We start from the raw sequence: 17820 nt of genomic DNA, 5'->3' as shown, positions 1-17820 counted from the left end.
CATAGTGTACAGATTATTATGTGAATGTAGAATATGTTGATGATACTGGAGTCTTTACCACTTCCTGTTCCCAGATGTAATGTCCAACAAAAACCTTCATTCTAGAATTCTGCAAAATTCATCAACACTGCCAACATTTTGAAATTCTCAATTCGTACAATACTTGTATACTGTATACAGCGCCGCAAAAAAAGTGTTAAACTCTTGTGTGCTTCTTAGTTATAGTCTTGCTGGAAAACAAATTGACCCACATGGGAAAAGTTCTCTTGCAGGCTTCATCAGGATTTCCCCAAACATTGCTGCATAATTTTTGCCCTCAAGCCTTGCACAGCCTGCGATAGAGAAGCATCCCGACCTCATGATGCTGCCACCACCATGCTTCACCGTCAAACCTAACATCTGGTCTGATTACCAAAAAGCTCAGTTTTTCTGAACTGTTTCTCGTTGTCTCTCTCCCGTGAAGCTGACTGGTGAAGAACAGGCAGCAGATGTTACATGTACAGTCTCTACCACCTTAGCGCTGAAGCTTGAAGCTCCTTCAGAGGAGTCATAGTTGTCTTGGTGGCCCCTGTCATTTTCTTGCACAGTTGGGCAGTTTTTGAAGACAGATTGCTCTAGGCTGTACATGCACCATATTCCATTTCTCAGTGATGGATTTAACTGTACTCCAAGGGATACTCAGTGACTTTTATATTTTCTTCTATCCGACCTCTGACTTTTGCTTTTCAGTGACCTTTTCACAGTTGCTTGGAGTGTTCGTTTGCTTTCATTGTAGTTGAAGCCAGGAGTACTGATTCACCAGTGACTGGACCTTCCAGATACAGGTGTTGTTATACCTCAGTCACTGGATCACATGAACTGCACTCAGATGATCTCCATTTCACTAATTGTTTGAATTTCTAGCACCCTGCACCTGTGTTGAATTAGGTGTGTAACTTTAAAGGGAGGAATATTTATGCAGCGCTTATGTAGGAGCCTGAATGCATTTAAGTTGATGTGTAACGGTTAAAGTGCGGTATCTTGCGTTATGGGAATAGTAAGTTTGGTTAGGTAGTCAGCTGTCAGGCATGGCGAGGGGAGCCACACAGTTTTTTGACCTCTGTATTATTATTTTTTGATTGCCTTGGAATATTTACTGGATTTTGGAAAAAGAAGAATTCCTTTAGTACGCTGTGATTTTGTTGTTAGAGAGTTTACGTAAATCTTACAATTTTCATGAGTGGCCCAGTGGATTATTATTCTGGAATGTGGTTGGTAAGTAGGAGAATGTTTTCAGCTTCTTCAGTTGGAGCCTGAAACTTATTTTACATTTCATAATTTTAATTAATTGCCATTACTTTGTAAAAATCCGCTTAGATCCTGACATGAAGAACTTGTTTCTCTAAATTCTTGAGAGAAAAAAGCCAAATTAAATTGACCATTATTCAATGTGGGGCAAACTTCCACAAGGGGGTCGATACCTTTCATAGGCACTGTAATGCTTAGGGAAATAATAGGCTGACAGCAAATAGGAAATAGTTAATGTATGGCTGCTAAAGCACTTTTGTTAAGGTTATGAGATGATGATAATTCTGATTAATGAAGGGGGAAGTATTAATCTCACTTGTGACTGGCCGTGACATGAACTTTGGTCTCTGGCGTTAAAGTCAGATGTGATACACGCCCATCCACTCTAAATGGCACGCTGCTGTCTGGATTGCCACTGAATGTTGGCACCGAACATAAATCACGAGGTGCATAATCATCTACCATCAGCATCATTCCTGGGATAGTGGGATGCAGTTCCTCTCCTCCGACCATCTTCATCCTGATGTCTAGACATAATCATTTTTAACCTCACACCTAAAAGCACTCAGCCTGTCTGGTCCAGTCACAGCACTGCTCTCTGAAATCACGCATGGGTGAATGGTGAATTTTGAATTCCGTTCTGACACACATTTTCTCACATCAAACTTTTTCTTTTCTTTCTTTTCTAAATGAATGAATGAGTGGGCCACACAATTTCGATGTCAAAAATGGGATATAGGCAACAATAATTCAAAGCTGATGTCATTAAATAGAATGTCTAATATGGCAGATGATGAAAAGAAGCAGGAGTTCTTCAGTCATCCGTCCTGGTTTGACATACTGTAGCCTCTCGAGAAAGATGAAGGCCTGATCAATGCCCGGCCTCTCCTCTGAGCACCCAAACTTCTTTCTCTTCTCCACACTTGCAGTGTCCTAATTTTAGATGAAAGTAATCCCACCGAGGCATATTGGTATGAATATAGAACACAAAGAGAATATTGCAAATAGTGTGCCTTTTCAGAAAACTTCAAACCTTCGCTCCATTTCCCTCTTCTCTGTTTGTTTGTTTGTTTGGGGTTTTCTCTGTGCGGTATCTTGCTTGTTCACCATAATGCACCGACATGTCAGTTGATTCGTTTCCGCATCTGACTTCACTGTGTTTTTCACCCGGCGTACAGACGACCCAGGCAGACTAAGCTTACGTGAACAGATGTTTTCAGACAGGAAGTAACAACATGCCTCCTTCCCCCTTCACCCATGTCAGCACTTTGCAGTTTCAACTCCGTCGCTTCCCCTTTCGCCAAGCAACATCTCAGCGCACGCTCATAAATGTCGATTCGCATATATTTTTTTAGCACCCACAGATGTATAGTTCTGTTTACCGATGGTGCAATAGAGAAACAAAATGAGGCAATTCCTGCCAATACCGGCTCAGTTTATGAAGTAAACCAATATACCTCAATCAGACATCATGTGATTTCAAATTAGCTGCTGATAATATAACTCCTCTGTGACATGAAATGCAGAAGTCTCGAATTTGTTTATTCCTCCAGTCATATGGCAACGATATGATCTCATTGTATGACGCGCCAACCACAGCGGCTCCGTAAAATGGCTACATAATTAAAACTGTAAATAAGAATATTATATCAAAATTATCAAATGAAATAGGCCCGGTCTTTTGTGCCCAGCTGGCAGTGGTACTTTCTTGGCTCTGTGTGTGCGTATTGATTTTGTCGGTTCTCTCATCTGGTATGTTGACAAGAAGCAAATACATACGGCGAAGCTAAATGACTGCTATTTAATGTGGTTTCCTTGAGTCAGCGCTCTGCTGTTCACCTGAAGGGAAAGGATAGTGCAGGTTCAGTTTATGGGACCACTGGGCTGGAGCTGAATACGTACGTTTACAGAATTCCTGTCTTGTAATCAATGGATGCTGCTTTTTAATGTGCGTTTAGGAAGAGGCTCTGATTTAGCTTGTTGCAGTTTACAAGGGCATCTAGGAAGTAAAGAGATTTTTTGTGTCTTTGACTTACTACCTACAGATACATAGCCAGTGAGACGTAATCACCCCTCTTGAACAATTTCTCCTTTTACTGTTTTCAACATTAAATCGTGGTCAATTTGATTTGTCTTTTTTGAATTTACAAAGAAAGGCTTTCTTGTCAAAATACAAAATATTGAAACAGTTGTTGTAAAGCACAAGTCAAGGGATAAACCAAGGCAATTTCCAAATCACTGAATATCACCTACAGTTAAATCCATCAATACGAAGTTGCAGCCAAAGGTGCATCTACTAAATAAAGACTGAAAGGGGTTACATATCTATGCAATGACTTCTTTTACACTAAATATTTTTCAATGATTGACATTTGTGGAAACCTGTTTTCACTTTGACATTAAAGAGTCTTTTTAAGTGAATTCTTGCCAAAAAGGCCACATTAAATCGATCATGATTCAGTGTTAAAAAGAATTTCCAAGGAGGGTTCATTTTTATAGGCCCTGCAGATTTCCTGGTCTCTGTTTCTTTCCTCTTGTCAATATTGTTTATGAATGTGGATTCGTAAAGCTTGAGATGTGCATTTTCACTCAAATTAACGAATTTTCTACATTCGCACCACCGCTATTTGACTCAGCATGCATGTACTCATGTATTTGCAGTTATTTTATAAGGTATTGAATTCCGTTGCTATTGTGTCCCATTAAAAATTTGCTCTGGAGCTGGATGTAAGTAAAGTATGCACCACTTTTAACTTGCTGCTCTGTACCTTCGGTACGACTGATGTTGCAATATTGCAGCAAAATCTCTGAGCTGATTACTGTTTTTCATCTTTTCGTGGTCATAAAAGACAAGTATAACAGCTTTTATTTGCCATTATTACTATTAATACTATATATCTGAAAATAAGACTAAGAAAACACAGACGACAAGTAGCAGCTGCTGTCTGCTTCCAGTGCCACCAAGGGCAAAGGTTTGTTCCTCTGTTTTGTTCCATGGCGACTTCCACGTCAACAAGAAATCTTTTTTTACTTCCTGATCTTTGACATAAACTGAATGAACTTTATGATGCTGCATCACCACCCTCACTGGTGGCAGCGATGACAAGATCAGCATGCATGCTGGTGTCTTCATTCAAGTGAATCAGTGATGAATCACCCTGATGCATGAATCATACATCAATACCAGACAAATTTCACACATGATGATGTGATACAGAAAGATGGAAGTGCATGGCAAAAATCGTATACTGTCAGTCTTTTAGAGACACCAGAAAGTTTCTCAACTCATGTTTTCAAGGGGCCCTGTAATAGACTGGCGACCTGTCCAGGGTGTCCCTTACCTTCGCCGTAAGTCAGCTGATAGACTCAAGCCCACCACAACCTTAATGAGGATTAAGCGGTGAATAGATGATGGATGGATGGATGGATGGATGGATGGATGATGGATGGATGGATGTTTTCAGGGGAGCTCATGTCTTATTAACCCTTGAGTCATCCTGCGGGTCAAAATTGACCTGTTTTAAAGTTTTAAAATGTGGGGGAAAGAAGTATTTTCACAGTGAAGCTTCTGATGTCCACATTTTCAAAATTTTGGGGAATTTTTTTGAAATTTTTTTGGTGGAAAAAAAGAAATGTTAAAAATATTTCTTAAAAAAATCGAAATTCGCTGGATTCTGGTTGATTTTTTGTGAATGTTCTTAAGAAAATAGAAGTTTCACTCATATACATGTAATCATTTTAGACATTTTTAGGATTTTTTGGAACATTTTTACTTATTTTTTAAAATTATTTGCAAGAATTTAAACTAAAACTTTTATGGGAAACTTTTAAGGAATTATTGGAATTTTCTTCCTGAAGGTTTTGCAGAAATTTCGGGAATTTTTGCTGAATTTTGGTATTTTTTTTCAGACAGGGAAGCAATAGTTTTTGGTGCTCGTAAATGAAGACAACAGGAGGATACTCTCCTTCTTACTGAGAAGGTGGCAAAACCAAAATCAAGAAAAGGTCGATTGCTGGTCACACAGAGCAAACCAGCTGTTACTTTTTATGAACTCTGTGCAATCATGGTTCAGCAGATGATTTATCAAGTTGCTTGTTTTCCCGGAGCTGAGGCCATCTTTCGCTTTCTGCTCGACACCATTTCGTTTTATCTGAAAGGTTTCCTGCTCTTTCAGATCTTATCTCAACTTCTGCAGTTCCCCTCTGCGGTCACTTCCTAATGACATGAAACTGCAAGCAAGAAGCATTTTGATATCATTTTATTGGCCTCAACTGCTTTGCGGGCATCAATTAACCTCATTTCAGATCCTAATTCCGTCACAGAGGACTTCATGATTGTTGGATGATGTCAGAGGGTTTGATATTGACTGACAACACCTAATGATCATTGTTGACTTCCCGTACAAGCACTCATGAGTTAATTAAGCTCAATTACGACCTCATTTATTTGTTTATAACTAAATAAACAGGGTCAAGCGCCTCTGCAGGTATCTCCTAGACAACTCCGGCCTCTCTCTAACACAGACATCACATTTGTCTCCATCTGCCCCTGAATGCACCTATTCCCTGTTGCTTTCCACGGTGTCACAACGAGTTTGTCTTTCTCCATTAAGGCTCCAATGCTCTGAGCCCAGACTCAGCACAGACACATTTTATTATTCATTACTTTTCATTCTTCCCATCTCTTCAGTGTCTGGCTTTGCTGGTGGTACGTCGCAGAATAAGTGACCTCCCTGATCATGCTCAGGATCACACACTGAAAAGAAGACATTTATCAACAAGCTTGATGTTATTCACACAACGCTGAGCACATAATTGCATTGGCGATGAGACACAGGCGCTCAAACAACAGAAAAACTCTGAAAACACCACAGTTTTTCTCTGTTGTCTGAATTATTAGGTCTGGATTGCCGCAGCGAAATATGTCAGAACATGGGGAAAATCTGCTCTAGTAATCGAGGCGAGATTTCACCTCAAGAAATAACAAAACAAACAAAGACAGCTAATCTATGAATGAGCGTAGCCAGGTGTCTTTTTCAAAAAATTTCTGAGTAAACAGCTGGCAGGATGTCGAAGCCGGGGGGGGGGGGGGGGGGGGGGGGGGGGGTTTCTGTATCACTGATGGAGCTGCTAGCAGTAAGCGGGAAGCTTTACAGGAAGTACAGCAGGTATGGGAAATGAAACGCGAGCACAGGGGTTTATAAAAGATGGGGTGGTTCATCGAGTGACGGGTTAAACACAGAGCTATTTGTGGCCTCGGCTGCTGTGCACGCCAGATACAGAACAGAATGGAGACGCTTCTCTTTCTATTTCCTCAATTCAACTACATGTCCCCAAAGGAGGAAGCATATTTCAAAATGCTTGGTCCAGAAGACTTGCAAGCACCAAAGATGAAGGACGACAGCAGCAGGTTGGTGTCTGAACCTTAGTTTTATTTCAGATGTTCGCTTGATTTTTTTGTAGATAACCTGAGTTGTGCAAGTTTAATCATCAGGGAGGAGGTTCAGCTACAGTTCGTGTGCAAAAAAAGTGTTGTTTCTCTCGGCTTCATTATAATAGACATGTGATTTCTCTCTATAGCCTGACTGAAAGCCTTTACAGAGAACACTATACAAGACTGCTGCACTTTTAAAAGCTGCTGTCTCCTGTGATAACCCTCTGCTTGCTTTTTTCTTTGTTAAAGCACGTCAGCGTACGCGACTCGTCTCGCAATTTGTACTGTACCACGAAAGCTGTTGTGTAATTTATTGTGTGTCATGTAAGCCACTTTGGAGATGTGTCTTCGAGGAGAAAAACTCTGTGATAAGTTGCTGATTTGGTGGATAGTGCCACGGTTGCAGATGCAGACAGTTTGTGGAACTTGATGTATTCTCTCCCTTGTTTGCAGACAGAAAGACAAGGAGAGGAAGAGCCGACTAAGCCTTTTTCTCACCAAGTCAGGCTCGCACGAAAACGTCAGTCCTCATAAAAAAGCAAATACGACGCCGAGCAAGTGAGGCAAAATCCATTAATTTCACATAAAAGCAATATTATTTTGGACAAGTATTATTCATTTTTAACCTCAGTTTCCAGTAAACTCCATGACTCATTACACTCTTAGAGAAACATGGCATCTCGATGTCTCCCTTTTTTTTTTTGCTGCATCATTAGAGGAGATCTGACCGTATCTTGAATTTTTTTCGCTTTTTTTTTCTACAGCATCTCAGCAGAGGCAGCTTTGCAATGGAGCGACTCCTTTGAAGAACTGCTAAAACACTCAGGTCAGATTAATGCCCAGAACTTTTCAGAAATGTTGTGTTGAATTCCTGCCCGAAGAAGTTTATTCCCTGTCAATCATTTTTTGCTGCATTTGAATTGTAAACTGAGAGGGAGTGCTAGAAGCAATAAATAGTTAATGGTGAGAGCAGTGAGAGTTTCACTACATCTTTTAATGTTTGTTGGCACAGATAGTAATACAGAAACTGTGCAACTTCCTCCTAATCACAGACGTTGCATTTTAGTGCAACATTGAAACACTGTAAAACACTGTATGTGCTCATTTGGGAATAGTTACAATAAAGACTATGCAATAAAGATAACACAGTCTATATAGTGAAGCAGGTATAATAGAGTTAAGCTATTAAAGGTTTCCATATTATTACATTGTTTCGGCTGTATAAGTGGCCCATTTTACTGACTGTGGAAGAACAAACTTTTGGAAAGTTTATTCCTCCTCATTTGAGTCTCATTTACCAAAGATGCTCAGAGAAGCTGCTGTCACGACAACAACTAACGATGTGTCTCTGTTTCCTCACATCAGATGGAGTGGAAACCTTCTCTCAGTTCCTCAGGACAGAGTTCAGTGAGGAGAACATTGAGTTCTGGTTGGCCTGCGAAGAATACAAGACCATTGATTCTGAAACAAAGCTGTTGTCCAAAGCCAAATATATTTATACAGTTTTTATCGAATCGGAGGCCCCCAAAGAGGTAAGGCATGACATGTTTGTTTATTATAAACTGCATGGATGATTTTGCTGTAAAGTGGAGCCGCAAATGCTCAAATAACCCCCGTGGTTCAGCATTTTTCTTTGTTTATTTGTCACTGAGGGGCTGCTGGAGGTTTGAAATATTTATGTCATTGTAATAATAATAACAGTGGGCGAAGTCTAAAGCGCTGCATAGGCATGAGCCTGCAGCAAGCTGACCTTTGCGAGCGATCATTAGGAGCAGAGGCTCGCTGAGGTCACGCGTCTTGGTGCATGCACCGCTGCAAAGCAGGTCAGGTTATTTCTGTATGAGACAGTTGCGGTTTGAAAGGTTTCCACTCACTTTGCAAACATGATGCGACCACCATCTGATATGCTTTCAGGGCCTGCAGCGGATTTGACCGTTTGCTGTCTGGTTTGAGGTTTTGAAATGCTTCTGCACAAGTGGAGAAAGCATCTCCCACACACTTTCAGTTAAAGATGAGTGCATATGTAAATACGAAAGGGTTTTTCTGAGCTTGCTGCAGTAGCATTACACCAGCTTGAGTGATCTTCACAGAGATATTAATGCAAATGAATGTAACCCTCAGTACTGACGCTGGAGAAGAGTCCAGTTTACCACCATTTAGTGTCTCCAAGAAAGAGTCATTCTGTTAAAAAACATCACAGTCAGTTTCTTGCATTATTATATTTGGCTTAATCAGTGTTTTTTTTTTTAAGCAACTCTTTCACAAAACTAGTAGCCAGAAAATTGAGATCTAAATCTGTGATGATGTTCAGGAAGCTGGTTTGTGTATCTGAAGGTCACATGGTGCCAACAAAAACAGAAAATCTCTCTTTATTGATGACACCGAGACCTTCAAGTCTCATCCTCCAAAAGAGCAGCCTCATAAATACCACAGATTTTAGCTTTGATTCACATGACCCACCTTTAGGAAAGACTAGAATGTCAAGTTGATTATTATGGAGAGATCCTCTGAGGCAGGTTGGGGAGCATTTATATCTCTGGAGTGCAAGCGAAAGCATCTTGATGCTCCCAAATGGACTTATATTTGGTTTTATGAGTATAATTCTTCAAAGGAAGATGATTCCTCCACACTGTAATAAAAAATCCTTAAAATAAACAGTGAGAGAGCCAGAAAAATAAGTTTTTTAACATATATTTTCAGACACACTTGCTGCCAGATTGTTCCTGGTGGAATATTGTAATGTTCAAGAACTGTACAGAAGTTTGATGTGGCCACTCTGTGAAGTTTAGACCCTTTTTTCTTTTTGTTTTATCTTTTTTTTGTGATTTTATTAGTCATTATCTGTAATTTAGCAAAACAAGACAATATCTGCAAAATAATTGCTGAAAAAAGATCTTTGAATCCTTAATATACGTGTTTTTCTCTTTTAAATAGTGACAAATATCTGTCCATCCATCCATCCATCCATCCATCCATCCATCCATCCATCCATCCATCCATCCATTTTCTATACACCGCTTTATCCTCACTAGGGTCGCGGGGGGTGCTGGAGCCTATCCCAGCTGACTCGGGCAAAGGCAGGGGACACCCTGGACAGGTCGTCAGTCTGTCACAGGGCTACAAATATCTGTGAAATAACAATATATTCGGTGCATTTTTAAAGTGTAATTTTGCTGTCACACATTGTAAAAGAACAAATCACTACTCGGAAAAGCACTGATTTTTTACAGCAGGTAAACTACTAAATACTCTCTTAAATGTAATTTTACTAAATGTTGTCTGTAATTTAGCAAAACAGGGAAAATGCGAAATAACAGTAGCAATAAAATAAAAATATTTTTTCCTGATTCAAATACAGTAAAAACTGTGTAACTGCTATTAATTACAAAATTTAAAATACAGACTTTTAATATTTGTTTATTATTTTTTCCAATTAACGTGAAAATTCACATTTTTTTTCCCAGTGATTTTCCTAATATCTGTAATTTAACAAACTCGTAAAAGTCTGTCACATAACACTATTTTTTTTCAAGAGTACTAGGGATAACTGCGATAATCCGTGAACAATCAATTAATTAAGCACATCCAACATATTGGTTTAGTTATCAGTCTGAAATCATGGTGATCAATCCGCTGTCTGGAAGCAAGACTCAAGTTAATTTCTGGGTTTACACCATTGCCTAAAAATATTCGTTTCTTAACAGGGTTGTCAGATCCCAGTTCTCAGCAGTGGGTTAATAAAGGCATAACTACACTCTCACATTTGTTTTTAAATAATAATCTAATGTCATTTGAACAACTAATGAAGAAATATCAGCTCTTAAAAATAGATTTTTTCCTTTTTTACTAGTAAGGCATTATATTACAAAGAGCACAACCCTAATAGACCACCAAGAGGTCTCCGTTATTGAAAAAATGCTCTTTCAACAATCAGGGAATCGGTCTCTCAGCTCGTTCTAATGCGTGGCATGTCACCTGCTAATACACACCGGATAAAGAGTGTATGTGGGAAAGAATGATCAGTGACGATGGAGGAGGAGACATGGGTGGTTATTTGGAGTTATGCTAAAAAAGATATTTATCTGTATTTGAACTAAGGCAATCCGATTTAAAAATTTACATATTCAATTTTTGAACTCTTCACTTTCTCCTTTGTGTCTCAAATGTAAAACCGAAATGGGCACCTTACCCAACAAACTACCAAAATATTGGTCTGATATACATTGTGAAATACAAAAGATACTTGACAGAGCTTTAGACGTGGATCTGATGTCTCTGATTTTGGGCCTTCCAAATAGTAATAAAACTATGACAGCTAGGAGAAGGCTATATAACATTCTTACTGCTAGGGAAGTTATACTATTACAATGGATGATTTAAAGCTCCTATTAAGAGCTGGTGTAAGATTCTTTATGAGTTACTTCTTTTGGAATATTTTACAATAATGTACACAGCAAAACAAATCAGTTCTGTAAAGTTTGGCTTCCTTACTTAGACTATCTTGGACCAGAGGTTTCATCTATTGCCATACAAGGAATCATCTGACCCATCATGCTTCATAAATAATAATAATGATAATTTGTATGTAGGTGTGGCCTCTTTCCTGTGACCTCTTATTTACATATCTGTGTGTATTTGAGTATACACGTATGTGTGTTTGAGGATGTATGTGTATATATTGCACATATTGGTAAGCTGTTTGTGTTCATTAGTGATGTTTGCGTTATCATTGCCGTCATTGTGTTAAAATCTGAAAACCCAATAAGTATATTGTGGGAAAAAAACAGAAAATCGATGAAAAAATTACAGCTACATACTTTTTTCAAAGGTTCACTTTTAATAGCACACTGTTTCAAATGACTCTACTTAACGCTGCTCTCATTGTGGAGTTTGGGGTTTCCCCTTTCTTCGGTCTGATGTGTCAGTCAGTAACACTACTACGCCTTCCTCTAACCTCCTTTCTATACTGTGCTGTTCTGAATTATAGTCAAATCTACTGTAGAAGACAAAAATCCCTAATTCATGCAGATTTACATGTGGCATTCCTTCAAAGACAGGTTTAATGCTATGTTGCTATGCTACATCAGTAGGCTGCTCTACATGTTTTTTCATTCTGATTTCCTTCACTCAGGTCAACATTGACTACAACACCAAGATGGCCATCCAGAAGAGCATTTCACAGCCAACACGGAGCTGTTTTGAAGCGGCCCAGATGAAAGTCCACAGCCTGATGAAAAAGGACTCCTACCCCAGGTTCCTGCACTCTGACATTTATCTGCGTCTCACCAGGAGGAAAGGCCCCGGAGCCACCATGTTCCGCAGAAGGTCACGCTCCTGTGTGTTCAACGAGAGAGGAGAGGCCACAACCGAACCGTCCGCCTGGTAGCTGCAGCAGCTGCGGCCCGCTCTGTGAAATGGATTCATTTCAATGCAGCAGAAAACCAACGATTTGCAGCACTATTGTTAGAAAGTAACATTTCGAGGAAAAGTTTATTGTTCCCAGGTTTGCTTCTGCAGAGGACTTTTTTTTATAACCACAGTGGTCGCAGTGGAGCATTCTGCATGCACAGCTACCGGCAATATTAATTTAGAGGAATATTTTGGGTATTAATGATTTCTTGCTTTCCTGCGTGGAGTCTCATTTGTGGATGGTAAATGTGTAGCTATAATAAACATTTGGCTAGTTGTAGCTTAGCATAAAGGCCACCGTGGCTCTGTTCAACAGGAACAAAACTGAAAAACCAAACACTCTTCAGATCACAAATTAAAACTCTCCGCAAAAGCAAAAACCAAAAAAGTAAAGTTGGGACGCTGTGGTGTCACAGGAGCTCATGTGCTCGACTTCGTTGTGGCCAGATGCAGTAAATTCCTGCAGACTTCATTGGTTGCCTGGCAACCTCCCAGGAACGACACCACCTAAGGAAGTTTATATCGCTTTTTTCTTCTTGTTTCCAGCCTTTGTGCTGAGGTAAACTTGCAGACTGCAGGCAGTAGCTTTATGTCATGCAGATAAGCGAGTGGTATCCACAACATTAACCTTCAGGTGTAAGAATGCATTTAGAAAGGTTACCTCACAGCCATGTGGTTATCTGAAAATAGTGGACGCCCTGTGGCCAGTCCGAATCGAATAATGTCCAGGGTCACGGCATCAAACCAGTTTACTCTGCAGCATTTGTAGAATGATCCATACATTATCCTTCTCAGAGGCGGTGCGCTGCTTGTGGATTATTGATGATTTTTATATTTCCTCCGATCTCTCTTTAAAACTTGAATGACAATGGGATCGTTTGGTGACAGACTCTCAGCTGAAGTGCCTCCACCACTGACAGCATCCAGCCAGCCGTTCAGCCAGCCACACTGAGCCAAACTCTCCTGACTTCAGACACGTTACACTCCAGTTGCTTTGTTTTCCAATCAAGCAATACCACCTTTTTTACGACATGAATCCAGCTGATATGGCGTGCAAGCTAATTAAAATGGATTCAAGATTTTTATCCCTTTTACTGTCCAACCTCCTCCAGACTAACTTGAAGCTGCAGCTGCACTGCAAAGCACTGTAACGTATTAACAAGGGATGCACATCTTTCTTATTAATTTAAGTGCATATATCTTATTTTAATACTAATATTACACTCCATTAATTATGACTGCTTTCAGATTGCTACCATCCAATGTAATTTATGTATTACTGTGATCATTTGTGTTGACTTGCTGTTGTAAAATGTATATACTTTAATATGTGGAATAGCCCGAATAAACACTTTCTTATAAAAGCGGTTTTAATGAGGCCTTTAGTGACATTAATTAGTTTGAATGACCACATCTAAACTTGACAAATGGAGCCATAATGTGTGCATATCACACTAGTGGGGGAAATTGTGATGGTGTGTAGCTCCCTCTTCCAAAACGCTGAAAAATTAATAGACTTTATCAACTCCCACCACTCCAGCACGGAATTATTCATATTACTGTATATGTATGCACAAGCTATACTTCTTACAAAGACAAATACGTAATAATGCAAAACTGTCGCCCACGAACTTCTGAATATGTATGCATAAGAAACACATCCCAGTACATAAAGCTGCATATACACACAACGCTGGCTTAGCTCATTAACACAGATGTCAGGGTTTTTTTTTTCATAGCCTTCAAAGAGATAAAGTCCATCTTAGCCCAAGTTACTGTCATCCCACCAAAACCTGTGTGGAATACCTCACAATCCACATTAATTATGCATCCATCTAGACGGCGGCGGCATGCATACACTGCAGTTCCTGCTGTCTTCTCGTACAAAAAGTACGAGACGGAGAGGGTGGGGGCTGTAGGATTTATTGTAATGGTCTGTTAACAAAGGTAGAAGCTCAGCTGGCCTACCAAATACATCACCGCGAAAAGATTAGTTCCCTGCTAAGACTTTGCTGGCAGATTTTGTGTTTCTTTCCCATTGGTATTTAAATTTCTAAGTCAGTCTGAGCTAAAAGCCTCTGAAATCATCTGCAAGTTAAAGATGTAGTGAGGAAGCTCTGAAGGGAAACAAAAGAATAAGAAAGCAGTTTGCCTGGAGATATGAGACTTGTAAAACAAGATGAATACCGGTCTGAGAGGAGTTTAAAACAAAAGGATTTATTAAAAGAAGTCTAATAGTGGATTTTTACACAGATTTTTATCAAACAAATGAGTTGAAAAGATCCCTCAGTCGAAGTCTGCAGCTACTTTTGTTACCTTCAGCTCCGATCTCCAAACTTTTACACCACAGGTTCCATTTTAACAATCAGTTTGTCCCATCGCAGAAGCGCTTTTATCTGACCTTATATGTGAGCTAAATTTAGCAACGAGATCTGCTGACTCCAGGCTCAGATATTGAGTTGCAAAATTTCCCCCCCGCCACACCCATATAAATCCATTTGGACTTGATGTGGTTGGCCTGCAACGTTATTGACAGACCTAAATAATTTTCAGTGCAACAAACAGAAACCTGTGTTCAGTTTGAAAGTCTGAAGGTGAGAGTTTGTATTTTCCCCTAAAACTGTGAACCTTCACTGAAGTCGTCGAAGCATATTTAGTGGCATCTGCTGATGCACTGAGGAAGTAGAGGACGCAGTTAAATGCCAACTTCCCCCAATTCTTTAAAGTGGCGGCGTCATTATCAGTTGATAGGTGGCAGGTTTCTGAAAGAAGTCAATAACTCTTAAGAACAATTTCTGCAGACTGAAGGCATATCACTGAAAATGATTCAGTGGGGAAAAAATACATTTTAGTTGCATTGAAACTGCAGAGACAAGCTGGAAAAAAACAGTATTATTAACTGTTTTCTTCAGCTATAAATAACAAAAGGAAAATCACTGCTGCATCTGCCAGAGCTGTTAGAACCAGTAAGGAAGGGAGCATCAAGTGTTCAAAAATGATGATTAACTGGTTGACTTTAAAGAAAAATTTGAACTGAATGTTCAGGCAAGAGTTTTATGACTGTTGTTTTTTTTTCTCAAAATTGTTTGGTTTGATATATTTCGTTCTTGTCTGCCATTTTACTTGGGATTTTTTTTTTTGCTGTTGTTGTCATTCTCCTCTTTAATCTCACCCCGACCGGTTGAGGTGGACACTTGCCTTCCCTGAGCCTGGTTCTGCCAGAGGTTTCTTGCTACTGAAAGAGAGTTTTGTCTTCCCACTGTCACAAAAGAGCTGCTCAAGGGGAATTGCTTGAGTTTGCTGGAGGTTTTGCTCTCAAAAATAATAGTATAAGGTCTTGGCTTTACTTAGTGAAGTGCCCTGAGATGACTCATTATGTGAATAGGCGTTATGTAAATGGAATTGAATTTAATTGCATATTGTACTGCTGAGAGGGTGAAAATGGATAAATACATTTTTTTTCAAAAGACTGTGGACCCTTGTGCTCTGTGTTTTCACTGTATTAGTCAAGTGAAAGAGGTGAAGCACCTCCTAAGTATATCAAATAGATCCTTGCTGAATTACTTTCAGGGATTTTAAGTCTAATTTAAACAGGATTTTGGTTACATCTAAACCAGTGTCCAAACTGCAGCTTCAGAAGACGAGTCAAAACCCCCACTCAAGTTTGAATGATTAAGCAAGACAGACCAACAACAAAGACTGACAGACAAATCCAGTGCTGTCAGTAAACACAGAGAAGAGAAGAAGGCCTGGAGAGGACTTGAGTGCCACCTTGTGTACGGTGAAAAAACTGCAGCTCTGTTTCCTGTATCAGCGTTGAGGCCCCACATATTTCATTGTGGATGAATAGTGAGTGTGAAAACAAATCAGCGCCCTTTTACAAAATGGGCCTTTTCAGGGTTGTTTGTAATCACTTTGTCCTTGGGTGTTATTAACTGTGACCACTGGAGTGTGCATGAATAACTTCACATATAAGAAACGCAAAATGCTAAATCTCAACAAGACAAAACGTGCTGGATGCTCTGCGGCGAATGCGCAGCTCAGTCGAGTCCTCATATTTTTCATGCCAGTGCCTTTTTTGAAAAACAAATTCCTCAAGCTGCTGCGTCTACACACATGCAAATAGGGGCAGCCTGGGTGTTTTCCATCACCTGTTGTGATTTACATTCTGGGTTTGTTTGGGCCCATCACATCGTTACGTCCAGGGAGGTCAAGAGAGGTCGAAATGCACAGAACAGACTGTAACTTTTACTGTCAGAAAAGGAGCAGAGGGCATACAGTCATCATCAGCTATGCTATTTTCTGATAATAGCAATAGTATTTTTAAGGGCTGTTATAAACAGTAGCTGAGAAAAGGCAAAGAATGCCACACATTCTGCTTGCAACAGAGTGTGAGAGTACTAAATGAAACAAGTAAACATCCATTTGTGAAAAATGAAAACTATGCAATAGATTTAATACGAACACCGCTGCTGACTCTGCTGCAGCTGTAGTTAATCACACTGTGAATGTGTTGGGTGAAAATCTCATTTAACTGTTTACCTGATTTGCTCAGTGGTCATTATTCAAGACTTTTTCTTTTTCCGTAATAGAAAATCCAGAGTAAAATTGCCCTCGGGGTTGGCCAAATTGCATACATGCAAAATTTCTATCAAAACACATCATTGTTTTTAGCATCGCTGTCGGGCTTCGGCTCCATTTCAGACTGAAACACATCAGCTTTTAAATGGATTGAAATGAAATGATTAGACTAGTCAGAAAGCATCTATTTGAAGGTACTGTATGAGGCATATTAATAAATCAGTGCTTCTTAATGCTTTTGGCACTGAAGTTACACAGCTGATATGCAAATGGCAGGCTGACGGGCCCTTTTCCTTAATAGTGAATTTGTTTATGGCTATTTGCTTATGGTCAGGAGCTTTTTCCGGGGCTTCCTGACCATTGATCATTGCTTTAGTTAAATTATGTTCTGACACATAGGGCTCCCAACACAGCAGGCCCTACTGATTCCTATATCCCTCATTAAAAAAAACCTTGGATTATAGCTCTTATTAGGCAGTGAAGAAATAAAGCGTTTGACCCTCAGACGCTCATTTGCTGGAATCACTCCGATTCAATCATTTATTCATCCTCCTGTTACGTAAAATGTCACATTAATGATGATCAGTGCTTTGGTCAACAGATGAGGTCAACGTAAATCACAGCTCTCTCCTCCTCGAGGTGCCACCGACATGGAAGGATGCCCCGTCTCTCCCAGCAACAACACTTTGCATACAGATTTCCATATATTCCATTCATGTTGGGTGTGGGTCATTTAGATTTCTTCAGTCACTTGACTCCCTCATTTCCAAACAATCACAACCCCATCTTCAGTCTGGCAGGATCTTATCTCCGTCTCCCTGTGTAGAGGACGAGGAGATGGCGATAAAGTGAGTTACTGCATATTTGCTTATTGGACCTTTACCATTTTCAGCAGACAACAGCATACAGCAGCCATGTGGAAAATGCCAAAGAGGTTTTCACTCACTGTAAGTCTCACTTTGCATTGTGGTATTTCTCTGAAAGACGGGCTTGTATAGAACTCGCTCCCTCAGGTGCTCGGTGCATTAAATTAGATGTTTACAGGTCATTTTAAAGCATATCACATACTCTGATGAATAATTTTGCCTCATAATGTGGTTTTTCAAGTG

At 39.8% G+C, this 17820-nt stretch overlaps 1 protein-coding gene across 1 annotated transcript; it reads left to right on the top strand.

The window, feature by feature from the left end:
• Positions 1–6501: 6501 nt before the first annotated feature.
• On the top strand, positions 6502–13507 carry rgs18 (regulator of G protein signaling 18). Its single transcript, XM_022213265.2, has 5 exons — positions 6502–6697; positions 7175–7279; positions 7486–7547; positions 8087–8253; positions 11853–13507. The coding sequence occupies exons 1-5, from the start codon at positions 6576–6578 to the stop codon at positions 12105–12107; spliced, it is 711 nt and encodes a 236-aa protein (XP_022068957.1). The 5' UTR covers positions 6502–6575; the 3' UTR covers positions 12108–13507.
• The last annotated feature ends 4313 nt before the right edge of the window (positions 13508–17820 follow it).

This window comes from Acanthochromis polyacanthus, chromosome 9 (genome assembly GCF_021347895.1).
Source record: "Acanthochromis polyacanthus isolate Apoly-LR-REF ecotype Palm Island chromosome 9, KAUST_Apoly_ChrSc, whole genome shotgun sequence".
Classification (NCBI taxonomy): domain Eukaryota; kingdom Metazoa; phylum Chordata; class Actinopteri; family Pomacentridae; genus Acanthochromis; species Acanthochromis polyacanthus.
The sequence above is the reverse complement of the archived record's forward strand: the minus strand, read 5'-3'. Positions and strand labels throughout refer to the sequence as shown.

Coding starts and splice junctions, on each gene's coding strand:
- rgs18 (XM_022213265.2), top strand. CDS start 6,576: ATGGAGACGCTTCTCTTTCTATTTCCTCAATTCAACTACATGTCCCCA. Junction 6,698..7,174: donor ATGAAGGACGACAGCAGCAG/GTTGGTGTCTGA, acceptor CCTTGTTTGCAG/ACAGAAAGACAAGGAGAGGA. Junction 8,254..11,852: donor AATCGGAGGCCCCCAAAGAG/GTAAGGCATGAC, acceptor TCCTTCACTCAG/GTCAACATTGACTACAACAC.